This window comes from Helianthus annuus, chromosome 11, assembly GCF_002127325.2.
Source record: "Helianthus annuus cultivar XRQ/B chromosome 11, HanXRQr2.0-SUNRISE, whole genome shotgun sequence".
In the NCBI taxonomy this organism is placed as follows: Eukaryota; Viridiplantae; Streptophyta; class Magnoliopsida; order Asterales; family Asteraceae; genus Helianthus; species Helianthus annuus.
In genome coordinates, this window is record NC_035443.2 from 159,384,618 (window position 1) to 159,401,190 (window position 16,573).

The 16,573-nt window shown below is 37.1% G+C and overlaps 1 protein-coding gene across 1 annotated transcript; it reads right to left on the reverse strand.

The window, feature by feature from the left end:
• Positions 1–13,070: 13,070 nt before the first annotated feature.
• Positions 13,071–16,048, reverse strand: LOC110867147 (uncharacterized WD repeat-containing protein C2A9.03-like). Its single transcript, XM_022116283.2, has 8 exons — positions 15,534–16,048; positions 15,361–15,447; positions 15,149–15,283; positions 14,958–15,068; positions 14,068–14,159; positions 13,875–13,980; positions 13,687–13,773; positions 13,071–13,606 (listed from the first exon to the last, which is right to left on the reverse strand). Exons 1-8 carry the CDS (start codon positions 15,804–15,806, stop codon positions 13,193–13,195), a joined length of 1,305 nt encoding a protein of 434 aa, XP_021971975.2. The 5' UTR covers positions 15,807–16,048; the 3' UTR covers positions 13,071–13,192.
• Positions 16,049–16,573: the final 525 nt, after the last annotated feature.

Genomic DNA, 16,573 nt, shown 5'->3' on the forward strand with positions numbered 1-16,573 from the left:
TTTGTCAAGAAAGCTTTTGTCGAGAAAAGAAATGAACCAAGTAGTTCAAAACCTAGTACCTCGGGTTCACAAAGTTCAACATCATCGGCTAGACGATCACATGATTCTTCGGGGTTTGTAGAACGAAGATCATGTTTTGAGTGTGGAACCATTGGGCACATTATTAGAAACTGCCCATATCTTCATAAGCAGAAAGGAAAGGTTGATGATCCCCGTGGTAAGACTGACCGTAAGCCATCTGTTTCCACAAAACAAGATCCCCGACTTGTAAAAGAAAGGGAAAAGAAACAGAAACGGCAACAGGTCAAGAAAATTGAAAAAGCGATTAAAACCGATGTGGTTCATAAACAATCTGTTGTTGTAAAACCAGAAAATTCTAAAACTTCAAATCATCAAGAAGTTAAAATTTTAAAGAAAAACACTGGTGAAACCAAACAGACTTGGAAACCAAAAACGGTTGTTGAATCAGGGGGACCATCACAATTCACCAACCATCAAAGACAAGAAGTTATTGTCATTGATGAAAATGGAAGACCCAAGACCACAATGGCTTGGGTCCCCATCTCCAACTAATTCATTTGAGTTCATGTGCAGGGTGCTTCAGGAGGAACTATCAGTAGTCATTGGATTGTTGATAGTGGGGCATCCAGGCACATGACAGGCGACATGAAGCTTCTCTACGATGTTAAATCTATTAGAGGCGGTTATGTTGCTTTTGCTGGAGATAAAGGTGGATACATAACGGGAGAAGGAATGATATCTAACGGGATTGTCAGCTTTGACAAGATCAATTTTGTGCAACAACTTGATCACAATCTTCTCAGTGTTTCTCAAATCTGTGACAAGAAATTTTCAGTACACTTTGATGCTAATGGATGTTATGTGCTGAAACCCGGCTTCAAAATTCCAAAAGAATGGATTCTCTTGTCGGCTCCAAGGATAAATGATTTGTACGTCCTTGACATGAGCCAGGCTATTACTACGTCTGCACAAGCAACTTGTTTCGTTTCCAAAGCCACAGAAAAAGACACTATCTCTTGGCACAGACGAATGGGTCATATTCACTTACGCAAAATGAATCATTTGGTTTCAAATGAATTGGTGAATGGTGTTCCCCTCAAAAATTTCCATCTTCAAGACATCTGTGTTTCGTGCCAGAAAGGAAAACAAACAAAGAAGAAGCACCCTACAAAGAAGATCAACACAGTGGCAGTTCCTCTTGAGCGTTTGCACATGGATTTGTTCGGTCCTGTCAAGCACAAGAGTATTCGGGGTGATCAATACTGCCTCGTGGTTACTGATGATTATTCACGATTTTCTTGGGTTGCGTTCATGGCACACAAGAGTGAAACCTTTGGTATTATCAAAAACTTGATCATTCAGATTGAGAATTTGTATAAGTTGAAGGTTAGGCGGATACGTAGCGACAATGGTACTGAATTTAAAAATCATTCCATGACGGAGTTCTGCACTTCAAAAGGTATTCTTCATGAGTTTAGTGCTGCTTATACTCCTCAACAGAATGGTGTCGCTGAACGTAAGAACCGCACATTGATCGAGACTGCTAGGACAATGTTGGTAGAGTCGCAGCTACCCATTCCATTCTGGACTGAAGCTGTGGCCTCTGCATGTTACACATTGAACAGAGTCCTTACAGTCAAGAGACACAACAAGACCTGCTTTGAGCTTCTTCAAAAACGGAAACCAGATTTGTCTTATCTTGAACCGTTTGGAGCTCCATGCACAATCATTGATCCTAATGGAAAGTTTGGGGCAAGAGCAATTGATGGATACTTTCTTGGGTATGCCACCCCTAACTTACGAGTCTGGAATCTAGAGACTAAAAGGGTCGAGGAATGGTCTGAGGTCAGAGTACAAAGGCACACCTTGCCAGTCAAAAATCCGGGTCAACCTTGGATGTTTGAGTACGATGACTTTTTCAATTCGATCAATGTTGAAGCCGTTGAAGACAATGCTGCGGCTAGGATGTTTTTCGAGAGTGACAATGCAACAGTTTCACCGGTGGTTCGTCCAATTCTTGTTAATCAAGAACCATCTTCTTCGGTGAACAACAATACTCTCAACAATGAGGATTTTCATGATGCAAACGAATTGAACGAATCTTCAGAGGATGATGAATTTCTAGATGCAGATCAAGAAGCTCCTACAACAGCAGTTCATGGTACTTCAGAGGGTACTCCTCCAGTAGATGCTCATCGAACAGCTGAGGCTACTGCATCATCCTCTTCGTCAATTCCGGGTCTTGAATTGGTTGTTGATCTTAATCTCAACAATCTGGGTATAAATGTTCCAGTTCCAGATAATCCAGAAACAAGGATTCATAATACCCATCCTCAACGAAACATCATTGGAAATGTGCAAAGTGGCGTACAAACAAGAAACATGTTGCGAAACAACAACAATGCAGGCTTGTATGCAGCTATTCGGGAATCCGGGCAACAAAACGACTGGTCCTTCGCGTGTTATGTCTCACAAGAAGAACCAAGAACGTGGAAAGAAGCCTTGAAAGATAATGCTTGGGTTGAAGCAATGCAGGAAGAACTGCAACAATTCCAGAAGCTGGGTGTCTGGAAACTCGTAGAGAAACCTCCTGGATACAAGAAGATTGGTACCCGTTGGGTTTTCAAATGCAAAAAGGATGACCGCGGAGTTGTTATCCGAAACAAAGCTCGTTTAGTCGTTCAAGGTTTTCGTCAGATTGAAGGGATCGACTACAACGAAGTCTATGCACCAGTGGCACGTCTCGAAGCAATTCGAATCTTTCTAGCCTATGCGTCCTTCAAAGGATTCAAGGTTTATCAGATGGACGTGAAAAGTGCATTTTTACATGGTGTGGTTGAAGAAGAGGTGTACGTCGAACAGCCTCCAGGTTTTGAAGATCCTATCCATCCCGATCGGGTTTGGTTGCTCAACAAAGCTCTTTATGGTCTTCATCAAGCACCACGAGCTTGGTATGCAACCTTATCTCACTATCTGCTGGAGAACGGTTTTCGTAGAGGTCTTATCGACTGTACTCTTTTCATCAAGGAACAAGATGGAGATCTTCTTCTGGTACAGGTATACGTTGATGACATTATTTTTGGTTCTACTAATGATGTCTTGTGTAGGGAATTCGAGCGCATTATGCAGGATAAATTCGAGATGAGTGCTATGGGGGAAATGACCTTCTTCTTGGGCCTACAAGTACAACAAACGGAGTCTGGGATATTCATCCATCAGACTAAATATGTTGGTGACATCTTGAGCCGGTTCCAGATGTCTGATGCAACGCCCATTGGTACCCCATTGCCAACTAATCACGGAATTACTCCAGACTTGAAGGGAGAAGCTGTTAGCCCTTCTATCTATCGCGCCATGATCGGATCTCTCATGTACCTCACAGCATCAAGGCCAGACATAATGTACCCGACGTGCCTGCTTGCCAGATATCAAGTTAACCCGAAGGCCTCACATCTTGCTGCTGTTAAAAGGATTTTTCGTTATTTGAAGGCTTACCCGGACACCGGTCTGTGGTATCCTAGGGATAATAACTTTGAATTGGTAGCATTCAGTGATTCTGATTTTGGCGGATGCAAAATCGACGGCAAATCCACAACGGCTGGATGTCAGTTTTTAGGAAATCGCCTAGTCACATGGCAGTGCAAGAAGCAGACGTGTGTCGCTACATCAACATGTGAAGCTGAATACATTGCTGCCTCAAGTTGTTGCTCACAAGTTCTGTGGATTCAACAACAATTGCGGGACTACGGTTTTGAATTCCTAACTACTCCTATATACGTTGATAATTCTGCTGCTTTAGATATCACTAGAAATCCTGTGCAGCATTCAAAGACCAAACACATCGAAATCAAATATCACTTCATACGTGATTGCTTTGAGAAAAGGCTAATCGATGTTGTTAAGGTCCACACCGATGACCAACGTGCCGACTTATTTACCAAAGCTTTTGACAAATCTAGATTTGACTTCTTATTATTGGTAAATGGCATTAAGGTCAAGCAAGAGTAACCAACATCGGAAAATCATTTTTGTAAATATCTTTGTGTTTTAAATTTATCTTAGTTTATTGATTTTAGGGGGAGTAAATCCAAAAATCAGAAAATACAAAAACATCGAAAAATTTCAAAAACACAAAAACAATAGAAAAACAAAAATGAGTTTCCTGGAGAGCAAAAGAGAAAATGATAGTACATCAGTGGTCTATCCAAACCTCGTTAAACCTTAAATGAAAAACGATAAGCAGCTCTATATAAGATGTATCGGTAGGCTCACAATCATTTTAAAGTGTGCAGGGTGATATAAATCTTAATCGACTGAAGACCAGGTGGGAACCATTCATTGGCATATGGTCTTAGTACCGAAATTTCGTTTGATAGATTGCCGAGGTTCTGAAATATTCGGTCTTTATGCTGCTTATCATCTGGGTATCATGGTTGCTTCTATAAATAGACTAAGTCTAAGATCTTCCATGATACTATACATACGTGTACATAATTCATACTACATTCGACCTCAATAAGTGATAAACAATCACATGTCCATAATCAAATAAGTGATAAAATATCACATTTTTTCGGGTGTCAAGTTCGTCTCTCTGCTGTACGGAAGTACTGACCTGTTCACGGACTTGCACCTGTGCCCTCATGCATACGAAAATCAAGTTCCTCATCAATAAGTGATTATATCACAAAGGACTTGTTTTCAATTCAAAATAAGTGAGTATCTCACAATTTATACGGTCAAACAGATGATAATCGGTATACTCACCGGTAAGATGAACTCTCGTGCATACCTTGATACGAGAATGTGTCGTGATGTGGATGAACACCGGTCGGTAAGTATAAATCATACCTTAACGTATCCCCTTGCCATGATTACATCTGATAAGTTGAGTTTAAGTGGACAATAATACCGATAATTGTTATAGGATGCTTATCTTAATGTTAACTAACTGAACAACAAGAGTGTTTTGGCATGACCGTACACTGATATGATTCTCTTACCCTCGAAACTCGCAAAAAGAATGTTTGTATATATTTAATTACTGCTTAACTTTTATTGTGTTTCTTTTAAACAGTTTCGTCGTTTGGTGCATATCAGTACGACATTAGCGGTGATGTCGTTTGATAACACTCAAAAGATTTAAAATTGTTGTCCTTTAATTTCAAAAATACCAAAAAGATTTTAGGTGTGTTTTAATATAAACTTTATAAAAGCCAAAAAGATTTTATTTCTACTTTATTTTCGATTGTACGATGTTGGAGCTCAAGTCTTCGTTACCTGAAACCTGAACGAAAACCGAGTTGACTAAATCTTCATAAACGGTCAGAAATTTGCAAGTTATGAAAGTTAAACTAAAATTGACAAATTTATTAAACTTTCAAACTGTCGGACGGTGTTTGATTATGACATGGTCATTCGTGTGTCATTTGTTTATACTATATTCCAAGCAGTTGTTCTCATTACGCGTTTAGATTTCTTGCATGTGCAGATTCTAAAGGCTAGGAGAACATGGTCGATGACGAGCTTTGGAATGAAGACACGACGAGAAGGCGCTCAATGAATGAAGATGATCGAGTTGCCGGTGGCCATCATCAACACCACAAGGATCTCACTTCATAAAGATAAAGTCTTTTCACGAGCATAACTCAAGGGGGAGCTTATGTTAAGGGGGAGTTTGTCAACACACTTTCTACATGATACGGGTAGTTTGTTGATACACTCTCTGCTTTCAAGACGTGAAGACTTTGAAGATCCTCCGACATTGAAGACATGATAGGACATCAGAGTCTTGAAGACTTGAAGACCAAAGACCGTCGAAGTTCAAGACGAGTCTACACTTTTAGAAGAACAAGACAAAGCTTAGAGATCAAAGACAAAGCTACAGCCAAGGGGGAGTTTGTTGGTGCACTTGTGTCTGTACTTTGTCTGTATTCGGTCTGTATGTAACGATGTCCTGATTTGTGTTGTAAGTTGACCAAGTCAACCATCCTCCGGTTTAACTTAGTCAACAGTTGAAACATGTTCTGATCGAAGGATAGCCTCGAAGGATACACCTGATCCTTCGAGGTGATCGAAAGATATGGTTCGATCATGGTTCGACCATTAGACCTCGAAGGATGATCCTTCGAGGTGCATGCTGATCTTTCGTGTAACATGTGGTCGACAGATGATCCTTCGGACCATCTGTCGAATCCTTCGAGCAGACCTGCTGAGCTGGGTATATATACCCATGCATGTGTTGAGAGTTCTGAAGTTCTGCCATTCCCACACACCCGAGAGATAGAAGCTTAGAGAGCATTCTGCCCAGAACTCACTCACACACTTAGAGAGTTTATAGAACACTTCTGTAAACATTGAGCTTGTAACCGAAACCCTCATTGCATTAATACGACTAGTGTTAATCGGTGAATCTTTGTGTGTTTGTTTCTCTACTTGCTACTAACTCGGTTTGCTTGCTAGCTTGGATTCCGCACTCGCTAGTAGGTTTGTATAACAAGGTTTAGGTTCGTAATCCTCCGCGAAACAGGGACCTACACTTTAGACCCCATATAAAATATAAATTAATAATTCCTTATAGAGTAAATTGCCATTTTAGTCCCCGAGTTTTGTCCAAATTTATCATTTTAGTCCAAATAGTTTTTTTTCGCCTTTGGGTCTTTACTAGTCCCTTTTGTTAATATTATAACAGGTTCACTTCCGTTATCAAATAGGGGTGTGGCCCAGTGGTTATTGAGTGGCGCGTTAAAGCTTATGTGTTTGAGGTCTCCGGTTCAACCTTGTCCCCTACATTTCTACCTTTTTAATTTCTTTACCATGTACAGAATGTATCAAAATGGCAAGTGAAAAGGTTTATAATATTAATCCCCAAAATACCCCTGGTTAAATGTGGTGTTTTTGGATGGAGTTAGGATATGTGATCAAAATGGCAACAAAAGGGAAAAGTTAGGGACCCAGAGGCGAAAAAAAAAAACTATTTGGACTAAAATGCCAAATTTGGACAAACCTCAGGGACTAAAATGGCAATTTACTCTTCCTTATATATAGCATATTACATGAATAATTTATGAAGGTTTCTTGAAAAATGACTCAATTGTCTTTTGTTTTTTTTGTTGAAATCAATTTCCTCTTGAATTTCGTCTCTAATTTTCCTTAGCATGGTAAGAACTTCTGGTCAGGAAATTTTGCTGGTTTGTGTCGCTTAACATCGCCTCTTTTAGGAGCAAGTAAGAGATACTCTAAAGACCGCTTAACTGTATTCGATATTGTCGCTTGACTCACCTGCAAACCATAGTTACTATGAACCCATCCTTGCAATTGCTTTTGAGTGAGACTTGGATTATCCTTGTTGTGCTTGCATAATGCTCTTTGAATCTCGTCTGTCATTGTTGTTTTTTTCACACCTTTAAGATGGGAAGCCATGTTGTGTGTATGATTTGTTTGTGTTAACCTATTTTGATCTTGTATTTATATAGAAAATATTTTTAATGTCCAAAAAGTGATACATTGAACACAAGAAGCATAATAAGGTGGGAGATTGAAGGTTTCTTTCAAATTGGGCCGTTCATTTGATATACATGCATTGTATACAATAATTAAGTGGAAGCTTGAAAGGTGTTTGTAAACTAAGTATTCTACTATAAATTAATAAAATATTAATTAATATATAAATTAATAATTATTAATTTATCGATTAATTAATAATTATTAATTTATCGATTAATTAATAACTCTTTTAATTAATAAATTTTGGTGGTCCCAAGTGTATTATTTTATAGAGTTTCTACTGTATATACTGTTATATGTTTGTATGTTTATTACTTTATTAAGTGTGTAATTATCGAATATTAGTGAAGGGGTGTGTCACTTCAAGACACACCGGTTTTGAATGATGGTTATTGGCGCCAAAAGTAACCGCCGGAATAAACTACCCTTCTCATATGTATATAAACGAATTACCGGTATGTTAACCGGTACCAAGATATTAACATTTAATATCCTCTCTTTCGAATTCTCTTTCACAAGTGTTGTGTGTATTATTCGATTGATTCATCATGAAATCAAAACATGTTTGTGATGAATCAAGTTCTAGTTATGGTGATGATCTGCATGATAAATTTCCGCTGCCAACAAGTGGTATCAGAGCCACACCAGATTATAAAGGAGACAGAATATACGAGTCTGCATCGGTGCTTCCATGTAAGCACTGTTCTGATGAACAAAGAGAAAGATCGATGGCCAAATTCATACAGAAACGGTGCTATTACTGCAATCTGCCGGGACATCAAATAGCATTCTGCAAGGAAAAAGAAAGCGATGAAGCAACTCTGTTGATCAGGAAAGCCATAGACACCGGTACACAAATTCAAGAAGAAGACAACGTTCGAGACTCAGAATTCATCATCAGTGGTACTGACGGTGGTCTTTGGTCAGAAATATGGTATGTGAGTACAAAAATCAAACGTCATTTTTCCGGCAATTTAGATTCTTTCAAAAGAATTAAAAACATTTATGGTGTTGAGACAAACACCGGGGAAATCAATTTTTCTTTATACGGGGCATAGGGGCTGTGGATGTTTAATCCGGGAGTGAAAAATTTCGAATCCAAAGTGTGTATTACACACCGGAATTGGATAGAAATATCCTCAGCCTTGATCAACTCATAATACAAGGAATCACAGTACAGTTACAGTTTAACGGTGTAAGATGTAAATTGTTTCCTATGTTTAGTGCACCACTTCTGAATAAGAAAAACAGTTTAACGGGATTAACAAGGGAAGATGAAATCGGTGCAAGGGAAAAACAGTTTATAATTGAAAAGGAATCCGATCATGAAACATTCAAGTCCAATTACTTGAATCATTATTTTGAAAAGTTAAACTTATCTTCCAAGGAACCTGATTGGAATGTAATGATTCTACAATCCATGAAATTCAATGAATTTCAGGATTGCAAGGCCTTGTTAGATACGTTAGATGATGGTGAATATGTGATGAAATATAAGTATGATATAGAAGGGAAATTTGAAGAGATGATCGACTGGTTTTTACGTACAAAAATGGGAATTAATTCAAGACCGATACCGGTTTACATAGGTAATAATAAGAGGGTGAATCTGCTAGAACTCTATATGATAGTCAAAAGGGAAGGTGGTCATCGTACTGTAACTTCAAATAACTTATGGGCAATGGTCTCTAAAGATATGGGCCATGATTATGAAGATGGAGAGTACATGAGGATAGTTTATGCCATGTACCTGGATGTTCTTATATACTATTATAAGTTCAAATCAATTCAAGACAATGTAAGAAATGAACAAACTGAAGGAGCAGCAAGAACCGAAGACACGACTGGAGATGGAGGAAGAAGAACAGTAAGCACTGGAGGTATACCCGATGATGATAGAGAACACTATGCTCTTTTCGCTGGGAATGATTAGAGAGGAATGAAGAAGGTACAGAAGCGGCGAAGATTTGACTTCCGGCAGGCAGAGAAGGCTGTGAACGAAGCCAACCGAAGTGTTTTAATGAATTCCCATGGATATAATCCAGTTTAAGGGGGAGTATTAGAACTAATAAACTCGATTATATCATATTTATATACTGTTATATGTTTGTATGTTTATTACTTTATTAAGTGTGTAATTATCGAATATTAGTGAAGGGGTGTGTCACTTCAAGACACACCGGTTTTGAATGATGGTTATTGGCGCCAAAAGTAACCGCTGGAATAAACTACCCTTCTCATATGTATATAAACGAATTATCGGTATGTTAACCGGTACCAAGATATTAACATTTAATATCCTCTCTTTCGAATTCTCTTTCACAAGTGTTGTGTGTATTATTCGATTGATTCATCATGAAATCAAAACATGTTTGTGATGAATCAAGTTTCAGTTATGGTGATGAACTGCATGATAAATTTCCGCTGCCAACAAGTGGTATCAGAGCCACACAAGATTATAAAGGAGACAGAATATACGAGTCTGCATCGGTGCTTCCATGTAAGCACTGTTCTGATGAACAAAGAGAAAGATCGATGGCCAAATTCATACAGAAACGGTGCTATTACTGCCATCTGCCGGGACATCAAATAGCATTCTGCAAGGAAAAAGAAAGCGATGAAGCAACTCTGTTGATCAGGCAAGCCATAGACACCGGTACACAAATTCAAGAAGAAGACAACGTTCGAGACTCATAATTCATCATCAGTGGTAGTGGTACTGACGGTGGTCTTTGGTCAGAAATATGGTATGTGAGTACAAAATTCAAACATCATTTTTCCGGCAATTTAGATTCTTTCAAAAGAATTAAAAACATTTATGGTGTTGAGACAAACACCGGGGAAATCAATTTTTCTTTATATGGGGCATAGGGGCTGTGGATGTTATATCCGGGAGTGAAAAATTTCGAAGTATTACACACAGGAATTGGATAGAAATATCCTCAACTCATAATACAAGGAATCACAGTACAGTTTAACGGTGAAAGATGTAAATTGTTTCCTACGTTTAGTGCACCACTTCTGAATAAGAAAAACAGTTTAACGGGATTAACAAGGGAAGATGAAATCGGTGCAAGGAAAAACAGTTTATAATTGAAAAGGAATCCGATCATGAAACATTCAAGTCCAATTACTTGAATCATTATTTCGAAAAGTTAAACTTATCTTCCAACGAACTTGATTGGAATGTAATGATTCTGCAATCCATGAAATTCAATGAATTTCAGGATTGCAAGGCCTTGTTAGATACGTTAGATGATGGTGAATATGTGATGAAATATAAGTATGATATAGAAGGGAAATTTGAAGAGATGATCGACTGGTTTTTACTTATAAAAATGGGAATTAATTCAAGACCGATACCGGTTTACATGGGTAATAATAAGAGGGTGAATATGCTAGAACTCTATATGATAGTCAAAAGGGAAGGTGGTCATCGTACTGTAACTTCAAATAACTTATGGGCAATGGTCTCTAAAGATATGGGCCATGATTATGAAGATGGAGAGTACATGAGGATAGTTTATGCCATGTACCTGGATGCTCTTATATACTATTATTAGTTCAAATCAATTCAAGACAATGTAAGAAATGAACAAACTCAAGGAGCAGCAAGAACTGAAGACACGGCTGGAGATGGAGGAAGAAGAACAGTAAGCACTGGAGGTATACCGGATGATGATAGAGAACACTATGCTCTTTTCGCTGGGAATGATTGGAGAGGAATGAAGAAGGTACAGAAGCGGCGAAGATTTGACTTCCGGCAGAGAAGGCTGTGAACGAAGCCAACCAAAGTGTTTTAATGAATTCCCATGGATATAATCCAGTTTAAGGGGGAGTATTAGAACTAATAAACTCAATTATATCATATTTATATACTGTTATATGTTTGTATGTTTATTACTTTATTAAGTGTGTAATTATCGAATATTAGTGAAGGGGTGTGCCACTTCAAGACACGCTGGTTTTGAATGGTGGTTATTGGCGCCAAAAGTAACCGCCGGAATAAACTACCCTTCTCATATGTATATAAACGAATTACCGGTATGTTAACCGGTACCAAGATATTAACATTTAATATCCTCTCTTTCGAATTCTCTTTCACAAGTGTTGTGTGTATTATTCGATTGATTCATCATGAAATCAAAACATGTTTGTGATGAATCAAGTTCCAGTTATGGTGATGATCTGCATGATAAATTTCCACTGCCAACATTTTTTTAAATCTAATCCTATGTACACATTTATGTACTCTTTTTTAATTTTTGGAAGAGATAAGATAAACCACAAATAAAAAAAGAGGGGGGAAAGATTGATAAACGATCTTTCTTCAATCTTACCATTCTTACCATCAAAGCATTGCGCTGTGTACACGTGCTTATACAGTTATCGCAGTTCTCAACATAACATTTTTTGTCGAATAAACATGTTCTTGTTCGTTTGTGAAATTAACCAACGTTGATTTCATTTACAACCTTAATAAGAGGATAACCTAAGAGGAACATTTTTATACCAACTTTACTTGTTTTAAACATTTTGAAAACTACCGTTGAATTGGACAAAAGTGAAATACAATGATTTTTCCCTAGATTCTATTAGCATATAAAGACACTACACATGGGTTTCATGGATATCTCATAAAAGTTCTTATAAACATATTTCAAGGCCGATACAGTTCTTGTTCCAGACCAAACCGAAACAAGAACCGCTTTTTCAAAAACTATAGAACGGAGAACCAAACTAAATACCGTTTTTGGCTTTTGTTTGGTTCTCCGGTGCGGGACATCAAAAAGGATAATCAACTAAACCTTGGGAGAAACTAAACATAAACGTTTTTAGCCAACATATACAAACTCTATAGTTGTCCGTTGTCCGGATTTTGATTATTCATGAGTGGGTTTTGGAAGGAGTTCATGGCCTTGTAAGGAGTAGCATTAACTATGTCTACGACTTACCATCCACAGACTAACAGCTAGACAGTGGTTAATTAGGCGCTTAGAGGATTATCTCCGTTGCATAGTTATAGGAAAACCCGTACCTAGGTCAAGTGGTTGTCCATTGCATAGTGGTGCAATGCTACAGCAGTTAGGTCATCGGATACATAAGAGATGTAAGACATGTAACGATTTGAAACATTATAGACTGAAAACAAAACTTACTCTAGAATTCTTCTCTGTATATCGAGTTATATCATAACCTTAGACAACATCTAACACTAAATTTACTTTTTAGAAAACTCCAACTGGATATCAACTAAAACTAAACTACCTCTATATGCAATATTTCTTTTTTTTACACTAAATTCTTCTCTATATTTGATTAGCATATTTAAGACACTGCTCCGGGTTTCTTAGATATCTAATGAAGGTTCTTAAACATGTTTTAACCTCGACACGGTTCTTGTCCAACACCAAACCAAAACAACAACCGTCTTTTTCAAACACTATAAAATGAAAAACGAAACTAAACTAAATACAGCCAGTTCTGGCCCATGTTTGGTTCCGTCGGTCCGGGAAAGAAAGTTGCCATCACTGACAGCATAATTTAACAATCAACAAGCCTTTCTAAACTTCAAAGATTTTCGGTACACACTTTCTTTCATGGAAGTCTTATATGATAATTGGTCTCTTCCAACAAACAGAAACAAACAACTTGACTTACTTTATTAGACAAACGAATCAAGATACCCATACCAATGTCGTTTGTTGAATTGTAGCAAGCTGGAATACGACGGGTCCCACACTCCAATGTAAAGCGTTTCATCGTCGGGACTAAGAGAAACACCGGATACTTCCCCAAAGAAATCAATTTCTTGTCGTTTTTCATAGTTTAACTTGGCGTTGTAGACATGAACAAAATCTACAGCTTCAGCAGCCACCAAAAACTGCCTGTCTGATGAAAAATGAACTGATCGAATCGCGGCCATGTTGCCTTTAAGAACCGAGACTGGGGTTGCAAGATTTCTTATATCCCATAGCCTACAAGTCTTGTCTTGATTGCCTGTTGCAAAGATTCGGCCATCTGGGTGCCATGCGGATGCAAATGAGTAGTCCAGGTGGCCTTCCAATGTAGCAGCCCTCTGCCAAAAAAATAAAAATAAATAAATACAAAATTAAAATGAAGAGTTAAAACAATATATTTGTATTCACAAGTTCTTGCCTTTCCACTTGAAGAGTCTACAAGCAATCCATCAAGATGATCACCGACTACTGCTACGAGTTTGCGATCTGGGCTCAAGGATGTATGCTGCAACGAAATAAAAGCACGTCAAACAGGTAGAAAGTCATACGAAATGTATTTAAATGCATTAAACATTCTATATTATCATCGTATTTTAAGAAACACACGTTCACCGGCCAGGGAAAATGGAAATGATTCACGAGCTGAAATCCGTCCATATCGTATACCCTCACACCACAATCGTTGTTTGACGTCATAAAATGCTTTCCACCACTACAAAGTGACAAGAGTGTCAACAAACTGTCAATAATATATTTCGTAGTATACACACAGAGATCATAATACATGTTACATAATTACCTCATGGCGTCGTATATCTCAATAGCAGTTGTTAGGGCAATGTCTTCATAAATTATTCTTGTACAAAAGCTAACACCTTCTTGATCTAATTTCTGCATCATTTAATAACATATGCACATAAAATGATAGGGACGCGACTATATCAACGACGTTTATACATCATACAAGTTGACCGTTATTCGAAATAGAGATTAACTATGTCAGTCTATGTGTATGGCATGAAATATAGAGGTGTCAGACGTCAACTATAAGTGTGGTAAGAAATATTGTATTGTTTGGATGTTGAATACCGTGCACCGTTATTTAGATTTTTAAGATTTAGTTGATTTTTGTCTAAGGATATTTCAGGGCAGTTCGAGATGGGGGTGAGCAGAAAACCGAAACAACCGAACCGCACAAAAAGTCGGAAAAAAAACGAACCGAATAACCTAAAAATCATTTTGTTTTAATGTTTCACAAAAAGTCGGAATTATTAGTTTTATTCTTGAGTGTTAAGTATTTATGATAAAAACATTAGCATGTTTATTTATCTTTGAAATGATTTATCCATCGACTAAAAGAAATAACAAAACTTAACATAAAAATTAAATGATTTTCAAAGTATTATAAAAAATGTCTTCATAAAAACTTTGGAAAAACATAAAAATAGATTAGAAGGTTAGGTTTACGTGAACAATATTAATTATAAAGGTTAAACATAATTACTTAAATTTAAACATACAAGAAAGATTCTTAAATCTTGGATTATACTTTTTATTTTTGTAACTTACGTAATTTTGTTCCAAAAAACCGAACCGAACCGTTGCTAAAACCGAAACCAGATGTAACAACTAGGAGAACAAAAACTAATGCCATATTCCAGCTAAATAAGTTTTGGATGATTAAAATACCTTACACACAAGCTCTCCATCCGAACCTCCGGCAACAAGAAAATTATCTTTGACTGCTAACGTACTAATACGAGTTTGCGTAAATCCTTCCAACCAGCTTCCTTCATGTTTCTGTGGGCCCAAATAAAGTATCAATAACATTTTAAAATATATATCAGGAACGTTACGAATTTACGTTCAAAATAAAGTACCTCAGTAGGTGCTACGTGCCCGGAGAAATCAAGAATTTCGGTTATGTTTTGTGACAGTGATGACCAGTGCATGATTGAATCGTCAGACACGACATACACATCATGCTTCGAGGTAGCCCATACCATGTTCCTTAACTGTACACATTTATTACGGCAGTTAATAGAAATCACATTATTGAACGAACAGAATGTAACGGTGTTACAGTGCAAACCTGAAAATGATCGAACGTAGGCTTCACTGATCTAGAATTATGAAAGAACTCATAGTAGTTACCACCCTTCGATGTTTGTTTGTATTTCTGAACACGTAAAACATTGCCGTGATATCGAAAGTGGAAAAAGTATTCACTTTTACGTATACAAGCAACAGGATTGTTAATTGTACCTTATCAGCAGTTTCACCAGATAAGGGAACGTCTTCATAGTTTTCATACTGGGCGAGCCTTCCATGTCGATATTGTTCCCTCGTTAAACGCATTCCCCTCCACGGAATGCCCTGAATATCTTTCCCGGTTCTTGCTTGAGCAGCGGACGTATCAGAACCGTAACCATTTTGATCTTCATCATCTACAAAAACTGGTATGTACTCAATCTCATCATCGGTTTCTTCTTCATATACATCGTCTGAAGAATCTGATATGTCCCAGTCTTCCGCCATGTAAGATACAATTAACTTCTTTATGAAAACCCTACTTAAATTGCTGAAATTTATGATCCAACACAATGAGTGAAATCAAAATAATAACAAAAATGAAGGTGTAAATTACTTATAGAGCAAAATTTAGGAGAAGAACCTCTTTTTTTTTGTTTTCTGCAACAGATTCAGAAGTATGAATCAGCTCAATCTTTCTTCCAGTTGTGTTTAAAAGAAAATGGTGGAATATACATAGAAATGTAACACATGTAACACACCTCACGTAATGTAATGCATATGGCGTGATATGATGTAATGCAATGTAATATGATATAAAGTGATGTAATATAATGTAATACGATGTAATATGATATAAAGTGATGTAATATAATGTAATACGATGTAATATGATATAAAGTGATGTAATATAATGTAATACGATGTAATATGATATAAAGTGATGTAATATAGTGTAATACGATATAATATGATATAGTGTAATGTGATATAAAGTAATGTGTAACATTTATTATTTATTATTATAATTATATTAGTTTAGTAACATCATCATAAATATTTTATTATTTACCTTTTCAAAGTTCCAAACCAATCTGCGGCAACTTCTTAAGATCGATAGTTCGATACCCATCAAACACGTCTATAATTGCATCATTATTTTCAAATGAAACTAATCAAAATTATCCGTGTTTGAACCTAGATCCCTTTAAACACCTCTATTGTTACAACACTCTTAGTAAGTTATAACAAAATTTCTTTTTTCATATTTTTTT

What these genes read in the sequence shown, in the direction of transcription:
- LOC110867147 (XM_022116283.2), bottom strand. Translation starts at nt 15,806, where the DNA reads ATGGCGGAAGACTGGGACATATCAGATTCTTCAGACGATGTATATGAA. An exon ending in CTGGTGAAACTGCTGATAAG is followed by an intron (nt 15,448 to 15,533) that starts GTACAATTAACA and finishes TTACGTGTTCAG; the next exon opens with AAATACAAACAAACATCGAA. An exon ending in ATGGAGAGCTTGTGTGTAAG is followed by an intron (nt 14,160 to 14,957) that starts GTATTTTAATCA and finishes TAAATGATGCAG; the next exon opens with AAATTAGATCAAGAAGGTGT.